This window comes from Camelus ferus, chromosome 12 (assembly GCF_009834535.1).
Source record: "Camelus ferus isolate YT-003-E chromosome 12, BCGSAC_Cfer_1.0, whole genome shotgun sequence".
NCBI classification, from domain to species: Eukaryota; Metazoa; Chordata; class Mammalia; order Artiodactyla; family Camelidae; genus Camelus; species Camelus ferus.
Window position 1 is genome coordinate 64,512,034 of NC_045707.1, and position 12,265 is coordinate 64,524,298.

At 39.6% G+C, this 12,265-nt stretch overlaps 1 protein-coding gene across 4 annotated transcripts in view; it reads left to right on the forward strand.

Annotated features, from left to right (window-relative positions):
• The window catches only part of PTPRR (protein tyrosine phosphatase receptor type R), a 228,771-nt gene that overhangs the window by 133,117 nt on the left and 83,389 nt on the right, over window positions 1–12,265 (forward strand). For all 4 annotated transcript variants that reach the window (XM_032493767.1, XM_006191107.3, XM_032493768.1 and 1 more), the window contains one exon: window positions 6,904–7,166. In XM_032493767.1, the coding sequence (XP_032349658.1) occupies window positions 6,904–7,166 (263 nt within the window). The remainder of the gene's footprint in view (window positions 1–6,903; window positions 7,167–12,265) is intronic.

Here is a 12,265-nt window from a genome sequence, read left to right on the forward strand (position 1 = left end):
GGCATCCATATGTCATCCAAAGAGTTTCTCTAGTCATGGTCTTGGTACCTGAGGCAGGAAATTCTCTATCAGACTACCTATTACAGTCGAAGCATCATGCAAAAAATACATGTCAGAAGTGGACATAAATAGCCACACCTTTCTAATATGTTATATATAATTCCTAGGGCTTAAGGAAAAGAGGACCAGATTCCTAGCTGGAATACTCTGGTTATAGAACCATTCTCCAAAGCAGACATATGTCTCAAACTAATTTTCAGTTTTTTTTCTGTATTCATAAAAACCATTGAGCTCAAAATACAACCCTCTTAATAATAATAAAAACACTAATAACTATAATTAGTTTCTTCCATTTATTGCACATTTACTGGCACTAAATTTTCTGCCTGGGACTAAACACATAATGTATTTTTTTTTAATTGAAGTACAGTCAGTTACAATGTGTCAATTTCCGGTGTACAGCACACTGTCCCAGTCATGCACATACGTACATATATTCATTTTCATATTCTTTTTCAACACACATAATGTATTTTTTAAAACCACTTTATTGACGTACAGAAAGCTGTACATATTTAATGTAACCAACTTGGTGAGTTTGGGGATAAGAATATACCCATGAAACCATCACCACAATCTACATCATAAACGTATCTATCACCTCCAACATTTCTTCCCACCCTCTTTATTTATTATTATTATTTTGTGTTGTGATAAGAACACTTAACATAAGAGCTATCCTCTTAGCAAAGTTTTATGTTTGCAAATCAGTAGTATTAACTGTAGGCTCTCTGTATAAACACATCATATTTTAGTTTCCTAATTTTACTGATGAGGAAACCAAGATTCAGAGGAAATATATGACTTGACCGAGAACAAGCAATGGGTAGGTATGTGTGGGGGGGGGTGTCTGAGGAGAGGGGTTGGAATTTAAACCCAAGTCTACCTGGATTAAAAGTTGGGGCTCTTTACTGTGATTTCATGTATAAAGAATCATGCTGTGATTTCTCTAAGTCCTGTCACTCTACCTTGTGAACGTCTGTTTCTGGCCACAGAGGTGTCTAGTTATCAATGAGGATGCCTGTGCTAATCAGAGACATTCAGCCCAAGCAGAGTTGATAAACGGGTACCACACCATACCTGTTGTGGCTGCATCTCTGTTTTTGCACTTTGCGTCTGGTACTGGACATCACTTTTGCACATCCTTCTCTTCTGGAAGCCTGTGAATTCCCAGAAGCGAGGATTGTGTGCTGTCTTTGTATCCACAGTGTTGTTTCTGGAACGTGGTAGCAATTGACTCACGTTTATTCATCTAAAAGAAATGAATAAATGAGCTACTTCAGAACTATCTGTAAACGGCTGTAAAGGACAAATGCTGCGGACTCTTGGTACCATCATTTTGAGATTTGAACATATTTTAACCCAAACAGATGTTTTGTGTGTTGTGTGTATCCACTTATGGGATTTTTTTATTGAAATATATTTGACATATAATGTTGTATTAAGTTTAAGGTGTACCACTTATGAGCTTTTTTAAATGAAAATTATAAGCTGCAAAATAACTTTATAGGATTCTTTTTAGCCTCTTCTCATCTCTGTGTTTCTCTGGTTCTCCTCTTCCCGCTGTTATTTTTTTTTCTCCTGCTAGAGTTTTGACTTTTACAAATTTTCTCATTCAGTATTTCATTCTCTTTCCTTTTTCAAATGATCAAATGACTCTATTGTGTCCCAAGTTTAAACAGGAAGCTCTTAAAAGGTAAGTCAAAAAAATACTGATTTACCACTGCTATGGCAAGCTTTTAGGTTGAGTTTGGAAGCAAAGTGCATTCATATAGAGAAATATGCATATGGTATATTCCAGACCTTGCTCTGCACAGAGAAGACTTTCTGACACACTTTCCCAGAGGCTTTGGGAAAGAGGATGGGAAGAAGCTGTGAGGATTTAGAAGATGGAGTAGAATCCTCGCAGGCATTAAGTCAGGAAGCCTGGATCTTAGACTTTATTTCTAACCTTCCATAAATCATTTGATCGCTCTGGGTTTAATGTGAGATGAGGAGATTATACTAGATGGTTTTTAAGGTCCCTTACACCAGTTTCTTGACAGCAGCACTGCTGACATCTTGAACTGGATAACTGGATCGGGGGAAGAGGGGCTGTCCTGTGCATTGTAGGGTCCTTAACAGTGTCCCTAGCCTCTGCTGGACAGATGATAGTAGCACCCCAGCACACACCCAGGACGACAGCCAGAAAAGGTCGCCCGACATTGTCAAATGTCCCCTGAGGGGCAAAATCCCTGCTGGTTGAGAAACACTGCCTTAGAGTTTAATTCTAGGACAAGTAGCAACCTCCCCGGTTCTTTCCGCATTTTGCCAAGTAGCAACCTCCCCGGTTCTTTCCGCATTTTGTCAGACAGCCCTACTCCCTCCGTCGATCTTTGAACAGTGTCTTAGAAGCATCATATATCCTCCAGGCTCTGCAGTTCCCCTAATTAAAGATGCAGCAATCAGTTTGTACACATAAGACACAGCTATAGATTAAAAAGTTGACCTCTAACCGGAGATGAAATAAACAGATGACTGTCAATTACGTGGCACAGGTTTTCATCAGGAACATATGCTCACGAACGGTAAAGAAGGACTTTGGACTAGAGTTTGTTTTACACCAGCAGAATCGTAAAAGTCACGGGTTGGGAACCGTTGAGAAGGCCAACATTTCTTTGGCTTCCATATTTCCATTTTTGAAATCTGCTTCTCCAAAGCCCAAATGTAAACAGGCAAGCGAATCTTCTGGTTTACATATTATCTTTAGATGTGAAGAACTTACAATATACAATAGATGCGTTATCTGCTGTTAAATATATTTATTTTTGTAAACGTACAGGTGTTTGTTTCTTTTCTCACTCAGAAAAATAACTTGCTTACGGTGAAAAAAAAAAAAAGCGATCCCACCTTCAATTCTATTGCCTCATCTTTTAGTAATTAGGCATTTAGCTTAACACGTAAGTGTCATCTGATTGGTATTGTTCCGGGGTGGGTTTTGTTTGTGCAGAATGGTGGCAAAGTGCCTTTTGAGGGTTACAGAAACTGAAAAGAAGCAGTAAGTTAAAAAGCCCTCTCCATCCTTAGGCGTTAGGCACAGGTAAGAGTACGAGTCCCCAGTACTTTCTACTCTACAGAAAGCAGTTATAATAAAGCTAGAAAGACTTGTCACTTAGTGTTAGACCTCTTTTTTCCTTACACAGTCATATTTGTCACAGGAATATTGAGAACCCATTGTTTTCAAAAAGCTAAGATTTAGCTTTACCCTGCCGTGGTCCATGGCGACCACCAGTATATAAAAGTGTCCAGGTTCTGAGGAAGTGAGCTGATACAAAAGACAAGAAGAATTCTCTTTAATTTCCTGGCAGCTCAAGTTATAACAGGCATTTCTAGTTACACGTCATATGTCTATGATCCTTTTCCTTAAAAAGAGCGCTCAGCATACAAAGGATGCCCTCTTAGATTTGGTGGTGTTGAGAATCACGTGAGCAGAAGGTTATGACTTCAGAGTCAACCTTTTAAGAATGATGGTCTGGCAAAGAGCATGTCAGGGGTGGAAAGTGATCAGGCCTGCCAGTCAGAGGTGCCCTGGGGCTTGGCTCTGCTCCAGCCAACTGCTGACTGCGGACCAGCCACCGTGTTTAGCTGGACTGTGATTCCTTTAATGTACCATTAAGTCAGAAAGACCTCTAGTGACCGTTCGAACTCTAATTTCCCCTGTATCCCTAATTAACAGTCACTGAATGTATATTCACCCCTCGTTTTTATTTCTCTGCTCTTCTCAAACTTCTTTCTTGTTATTACTATCTGAGATTTTGGAACTGAGACATAATTAAATTTATTTTTCCCTCTGCGTTTAAATAATTCCCAAGCTCCCTTTTATGTTGCGATTTCCCGTTCTTCAGTTCTTCACTGTGACTCATGTTTCTCATGACTTTGAGTAAAATTTTCTCAGGCCGGGTACACAGGTAATTTATTCTCTGAGACCTTGTGTATTTGAGAAATTCTTTTTGTTGGCTTCGCCCGTGGGAGCGTCAGTTTATCCAGGTGCAGAATTCATGCATCCTTTGCAGTATGTATTTTTTTTCTCAAAGTCACAAAAAATTGCTCCATTTGCTTCTCACATTTACTCTTCTTTCAATTGGTGTACTTTTCTAAAAAAATTAAGAACTTGTTTTCATCCCATATCCCTAAATTTCATAGGAATAGGATGCCGTCTGCTTTGTTCACCATGGAATACGCTGTACTTCTGACCACATGTGACATGAGAGGACAATGAAAAACAGTTTTGAATGACTTGCTTCTTTCTCATTTATTCTGATTGATCATTTACCGTAACTCTTCTCTGACATCCATATCCCGTCTTTTCTCTTATTTTCATCTTCATTGCTTTATTATCCGTTTCTAGGTGTCTCTCATCTTTGCATATACACCACTGATGGCATTTTCTGTATTGTCAGTTCTGTTCCTTATTTTTTTTAGTATGTTTTTAATTGAAGTATAGTCAGTTGACAATGTTGTGTCAGTTTCTGGTGCACAGCACAATACTTCAGTCATTTAAGAACATACATATATTCGTTTTCATGTTCTTTTTAGCCATAATTTACTACAAGATATTGAATATAGTTCCCTATGCTGTATAATATAAACTTGTTGTTTATCTATTTTATATATAGTAATTAGTATCTGCAAACCTCGAACTCCCAATTTATCCCTTCCCCCCAAGTAACCATAAGTTTGTTTTCTATGTCTGTGAGTCTGTTTCTGTTTTGTAAATAAGTTCATTTGTCTTTTTTTTTTTTTTTTTTTGTAGATTCCACATATAAGTGATATCATGTTATTTTTCTTTCTCTTTCTGGCTTACTTCACTTAGAATGGCATTCTCCAGGTCCATCCATGTTGCTGCAAATGGCATTATTGTATTATTTTTTATGGCTGAGTAGTATTCTATTATATAAATATACCATAGCTTCTTTATCCAGTCATCTGTTGATGGACATTTCCATGTCTTGGCTATTGTATTTAGTGCTGCTATGAACACTGGAGTTCATGTATCTTTTTGAATTAAGGCTCCCTGTGGATATAGGCCCAGGAGTGGGATTGCTGGAGTTCCTTATTGCTTAAAAGAAGATTTACACTCTGCTACTGAGTTCTCAGTTCTTTGAATTCCTTTTCTTAATCTCAGTCTGATACCTTTTCATCTTAGATTGTTGTGTTTTTATTTCATCCTGATTCTTTTTTATAATCATATTTTGTTAAGCAGAATTTTTTCCACCAATATATTTTGAGAATACTGGATGAATATTTTCTAAAATTTTCCTGGAATAAATTCTCATCAGCATTCACATCCTTTAACAAGAAAAGTGCATATTTAGACTTTCTATCTTTTCAGTAGATTTCAAATATAGAGATGACTAGAATTGAAAGGAAATTTGAAAGAAAAGGAAAGAAAGAATTAGCCTCAAGACCAGTTAGAGTAAATGCGATTGAAAAGTGCCAGGACAGCCCTGTCCCCTAAAATAACAGTCATTCAAGCTAATGGATTCCAGAAACTGAACAGGGGAGTTCAACTGACCGAGGGCTTTTTAAGATGCAGATGTCTACTATAATTGCAGGTAATGGGTTAAGTCACCGCTTCATGCAAATAACCTGAGAACAGGCTTGAAGAAACACAAGGACATCCAGTTTTTGTAGGAATTGGAGTAGAGGAGTTAGCAACAGGAAAAGAGAAAAAATAGCAAATCATTACACTGTACACATTAAATGTATGCAATGTTATATGTCTATTGTATCTCAATAAAGCTGGGGAAAAAATAAAATAAAATATATAAAAATTAATAAATGTTTAAAAGAGAAAAGAGAGAAGGGGAAAAGACTTACAAAAAGGGAAGCCCGAGGACAGGAGAGACAGACAGCTCACCTCTCAATGTGTCCATTTGTGTCTCAGCAAAGTCAGCCCAATTCTTTTTTAAAGTTTAAAAGTGAAGATGCTACCATGTCTGAATTGAATTAGCCAGTCCAGAAAGAGCCCTGAGAATGAAGGAAAGTGATACTTTTGCTTTTTTAACACATGTATTAAAAATTAAAAGGGCCAAGGGGCAAGAAAGAAAATTCTAGTGGTTCAAATTATTCTTTGATACGTGCCCTAAATTTAGTTTTTTAAGTATTTACCAGATACTCAAGTTAATATGTGACTAATGCAGATATTTACCAACATCAAAAAATTGTGGCTTATAGCATAACTAGTCTTTAATTAATATTTTTCAAGACTTTCTTCTTTGTATGTTGCATTTGTTGTATGTTCTTTGTATGTTGTATTGAGTACAAATCTCTGTTTCTATAAAAGTCATAAGCCCCTATTTCCTGGGCTGTTCCTTCTGTAAGTTTTTCATTTCAGTCATTTTCAGTAAGTGCTTACATCGAACCAACATCTAGCACTTTTTATAAAATTAGCCACATTTGCTTCTGAATATACATTTGAGGAGTGAATTGATGTCCATATGTAGAACCTGTTTTTTTTATTTTTATTTTTATTATTTTTTAATGGAGGTACTGGGGATTGAACCCAGCACATCCTGCATGCTAAGCACGTGCTCTACTACTGAGCTCTACCCTCCCCCCAATTCATGTCCATATATATTTAATATATTTGTGCCCTATAACTAGAAATGACTAGTACATCTTTCTGAGAGAAGTCCTCAGCACCACAAAAGTGAGAAATCAACCAAGAAAGCTTTGCTTACTTGAATTATCATTAAGCCTCATTTTGAGCTGTCTTCTAGGTTGGGGTGGAGGAGATCATACTTTGTTGTTGAACGTGAAAAAAAAAAATGTGACAAGAGCCCTTTATATCTCCTTCTATAGATTCTTTACAGATTAAAAGAAAAATTTCAGCTCTCCTTGAGACAAGATAAAGAGAAAAACCAGGAGATCCACCTGTCACCCATTACGTTACAGCCGTCACAGGCTGAAGCAAAGGCAGCCACCAGCATGGTCCAGCCTGAGCAGGCTCCGAAGATACTGAACGTGGTCGTGGACCCTCAAGGCCAGTACACTCCTGAGATCAGGGCCGCCACCTCTGTCTGCCCTTCTCCTTTCAAAATGAAGCCCATAGGCCTTCAGGAGAGGTAAGAGCTTTCTCTGGATCCCCCTATATATATTTTTTTCAGAGTATTCACCGACTGAAAAGGGTAGGATGAATGGGATATTGGGTAGAATCATTCACCACCCAGTGGACACCAGCAGGAAGCAGTCTTGCTTGTCCCCTGAAAGTGTCTAGCTGTGTTATCAAAAATCTATGAGTTATATCTGATTTTTTTAAGCTGGTATAGACCCAAGCCAAGCCTTCTTCAACTACAGGACAGCGTCTATAATCATATATTGAATGCTTTTTGAAGGCCACTGACCTCACATAACACTATTTTGTTTAATTGTCACCAAAGCTCTTAGGTTATTTCTCACCAAAAACTGCATTGTTTGGAGTAAGGTAGGAGTCTATGCCACAAATTAATTTCTATAAAGTTTTCCCTCTGCTTCCTTTGAGGAAAAGAATAAAACAGTAAATATCTCAAGCTTCATGACATATCTTTGCTGCCTTACCTGCCTTCGTGATGTGCTTACACGGGTACATTCCTATTTAAAGCAAATCTAGCCAATGAAAACTAGAATATGCAAAGTACTTAAATGAGGGGCTGATTCTTCACTTCTCCAGGATGTTAAGTTAAGTTTTCTCATGGAATTTCTTGAAATAAGAAATTTGATGTTTATACTTAAAATAAGATTAATATGTCCAACGTTGCACATCAGGGTGGTGGGGGAACTGAGAGCTCCTCAAAGTACGTGCCGTGGTTCATTCTCCTCTTATGTTCCTGTGTCTCCCTTCTCTGTCACTGTCGTTGTTGCCTTAGGTTTTTGGATCATGTGTATAAATTTTAATTATAGATCCCCTTCCCATGCACACACACACACACACACACACATCATTTCAGAAAATGGGGCTTTAAGAACTGCAGAAAACCTAGTTGGTCATTCAGATATCTTCGAAAATATCGTCAAAGAACAATGACTGAAGGGAAGAGAAAGGCACTTCGCAGTGGTTTCCAGAGTCCTCTAAAAGGCAAACGCTTTGACTACAAAACAAGGAAGTGGAGAACAGTCAGGTCATTCCTTCTACCTCCTCCCCAAAACATTGGTTGGTTTCTTTTCAAACCCACCTAGGTCTCCATGGGCCACTCTCTTACTTGGATATCACTAAGTTGCTGTCTGGGCTACAGCCTGGAAAGGTAGACAAGATGGAACTTTCTCCCTGAGGCCAACCAGGGGTCAGGAGACCTGGATTCCAGACCCAGCTCTGCCGTTTCTGGATCGAGTGGTTTCAGATGAGCCATTTACTGATCTGGGCCTCGCTTGCTGCTTCTTCTTCTGAAGGGGTTAAACTTAACTTCTTCACTTCCTTCAGGCTCTTCTTCTCTTGTTACCTAAGTTAGTTTCATGCCTTTCTGTTTGCTTCAAAGGGAAGCCTTGCAGTAGGCGTCTGAGCACCGGTGGGGTAGAAGGGCAGGCTCTGCTCAAATGGAAGTGATCGGGGGTCATTTTCTATAGGTGATTTAAAGATGATAATAAAACTGACGAAGAGTCAGAGTAATTTTTATCATCATGCACCACGGATTCTAAGCAGGGTCAGTGGTTCAGTACTCTCGGGAGTACGTATTCCCAGCATCCCGCCCTTTGAGGCCACTGCTGAGCATGTTTGAATTTCAAGGAACATAAGGTTAAATATCCATTAATTCACTTAAATGAAGTGAATGTGTGAGAAAGGAGAGTACGGGGATGGTGTCTTGCTCATCTTTGTGGTCCACGTAGGGGGCTGTAGGGAGCAAGTGTGTGGTCAGTATTAAAAGGATTCCCTGGTCTACAGACATCCCTGCATGCCACCCATCGCCCCCTACTTCTTGCCCACCTCAGAGCAGGAGAAAGCGCTTCCCCCACGAGGGTTCCAGGTTCTGCCCTCCAACCCTGGTAACTTCCTCCATCAATTTTCTTCCTCTGTTTTCAGCTCCCCTCTCTTTGCTAATGCTACACCCTCGGCATAAGAAACAGGTTCTCTTTTGCATCAGAGAAACTCCCTTAACCCAATTCCTCCTCTGGTTCTTGTCTTTCCCTCCTTTCTCACTCGTGTCTCACATGAGTTGAGTATATCTGATGCCTCTTTGGTCTTTTTCCAACCTCCATCCTCCCGATTTCTCTCACATATGCTCACCGAGCGTATCCATGGTCCAAAGCACATGTTTCATTGCTTTTCACATCCAGCACTAATGCCTCCTCCCTGTTTGAAACTCTCTCTTCCTTTGGCCTCTAAGACATTATATTTCCAGTTCTTGGGTGACTGCCTTTAAGCACACACACGCTCCTTTAGCCCCTTGACTTCAGAGTTTTGTCAGAGAGGCAGGCGGAGCTGGACGTAATGCTTTAGGATTCATCCATGTAAAAGGTGGTAAGAAGGAGTGGCTGTGGTTGGATTACCCAGAAAGAAGAGGTCCTGAGGCGAGGATCAGAAGGGAGGAATAAAAAGGGAACATGGAAAGGGAAATTCAAGCATCACTTGCTCTCGGAAGCCATTCCAACCTCCCTTGAGTCTCCTTTCCCTCCTTCACCTGGTCCACCTGCCAACACCGATTCAGCTCCCTGACCTCCACTCCCCTCTACCCTCGTCCCGTAGCCTTGTGCGCCTACAATATTTATCCACTTCTTAAGGGTAGGTAAAATGTCCACTTACTAATCTATCTTACCCCGTAGACTCAAAGCTTCCTTGAGAGCACCTTTGTGATTTAATCGTCTTTGTCTCTTACATATAGAACGTAGTTCCTAAAAAGCAAGAGCTCCTGGAAATAAATGCTTAAATGAATGAATGAATGTTATAATGAATAATTCTCGGGTTAACGTCCAGTAATTGTAGTGAAACACTTTGCTTATTCCACTATCCCTGTGGTCACCCCAGTTTTCTGCCATAATTCGCTGCCAGGACGGCATGATGATGCATTTTAAGAGTGATAAGTTATGAAGGCTATACAGTGTTCGGTACAGTCACAAAACTTTCCTGAGAGTTTTAAGCCTTAAAACTTAATTTATGTTTCTATATTCTAACAGTGCCTTTAAAATAGCCTTCCATCTCCTGATCCTGGAGTGAAATAATGGTCCTCTGTTTATTGCATGAAAGTCTGGCTTCATTAACATCACTGTGAAACCATAAAGGCTGCATTCTGAGTCACTTGTCCCCAAAATCTTTTGGGCCATGCCATATAAATCTCTCATCCCGGCTGGGGAGAATCTATGACTCTGACATTACTGATAATAAAACATGATTTTAAATTAAAAATAAGCAAAATGTAGAGACTAATTGCATATGCTTAACTGAGTGCAAAGGATATACCCTGAAAGTTATGAAGATTAAAGTATTTGAAGGTGAGGGACATAGCAGTTCCCTCATTTCTCCCTATTTCTAGCTGGTCACCAGGTCATACTGACTCTGGCCATTTGGATTTTTCTCATTATCGAGTTGTCTCTTTGTAACCATCATCCTGGACCCAGCTCTTAATATTTTTATACTTAAAATATTGTGTCTTATGATTATAAAAATGATACCAGGACTAGTCTGTGTTCAATATTTCACCTTTTCGGCCTGGTCTAATCATCTTCTTTCCCTTAATTCATACAATACACTCTTCAGATTTCCCTTGCTGTAACAATATTTGCGTTATGTTACGATGCTGAGTAAAAATCCTCAATAGATTCTTTCTGCCTACAGGATAAGGCACAGGCCACCTCGCTTAGAGGTCCTGTACTGCCTGGCCCTGGTCATTCTCTGCAAATCTGCTTGCCTCTGTGACAGCTTCCCTCCCCCCAGTAAACCTCCCGCTCCCTCCAGTGTGTTCTCAGCGTGCCGCGTTCCTGTCCACACGTGCACCTTTGCTTGCCTGGTCCCTTTTCACCTTCCTTGTATCTGTCTCTTGTCTCCAAATCCCAACATGAAACCTGCCTTCTACCATCGGCCGTGACCCCATTGGCGAGCCTTAACACCTCTGAATCCTCACCTGCACCGCTCCTCCAGCAGTGATTTTAATTAGAGAGTATTTCAGAAAGGGACTGAAACTGATTGCTCGTGGATTGTCCTGTCCCCTCACCAGCCTGTGAGAATCTGAAGGACTCCGCACAGGCTCAGGATGCTCTGTGTCTCCCACGGGTCCTGTAGTCCTGGCACATCGTAAACGCTCGAGAAACATCATAAGAGTTAACTAACTGATCAGTGTTGCTCTACATTTGGGGATCTCATATTTTTATTTTCAGAATTCCATGAAAGCAAGTAGCCTAATGATAAACTACAGAGCTAAATGAATGACTCAGCAGGTCAACTAAGTCCTTATGGTGTAGGTTTCCCAATCTGCAAAACAGGTCTGATAATATCCGTTCCACCTTTTTTCAAAGGATACCAGAAAATTAACAAGCAGCATAAAATGGCATTGTGCCTTTGAGAAGGAAAAGAAAATCTAGTATTCCTTTTATTTTTTATTCTCTGGTCCCATTCCACAAGCCTAGACTAGGTCCATTATATTTTTTTAATTTTATTTTATTGAGTTATAGTCAGTTTACAATACTGTGTCAAATTCCAGTGTAGAGCACAATTTTTCAGTTATACATGAACATACACATACTCATTGTTGCATCCTTTTTCCCTGTGAGCTACCACAAGATCTTGTATATATTTCCCTGTGCTATACAGGATAATCTTGTTTATCTATTCTACGTATGCCTGTCAGTATCTACAAATTTCAAACTCCCAGTCTGTCCCTTCCTGCCCCCCTCCCCCCTGGCAACCACAAATTTGTATTCTATGTCTATGAGTCTGTTTCTGTTTTGTATTTATGTTCATTTGTCTTTTTCTTTTTAGATTCCACATATAAGCGATCTCATATGGTATTTTTCTTTCTCTTTCTGGCTTACTTCACTTAGAATGGCATTCTCTAGGTCCATCCATGTTGCTGCAAATGGCATTCTGTTGTCATTTTTATGGCTGAGTAGTATTCCATTGTATAAATATACTACATCTTCTTTATCCAGTCATCTGTTGATGGACATTTATGCTGTTTCCATGTCTTGGCTATTGTAAATAGTGCTGCTATGAACATTGGGGTGCAGGTGTCTTTTTGAAGTAGGGTTCCTTCTGGATATA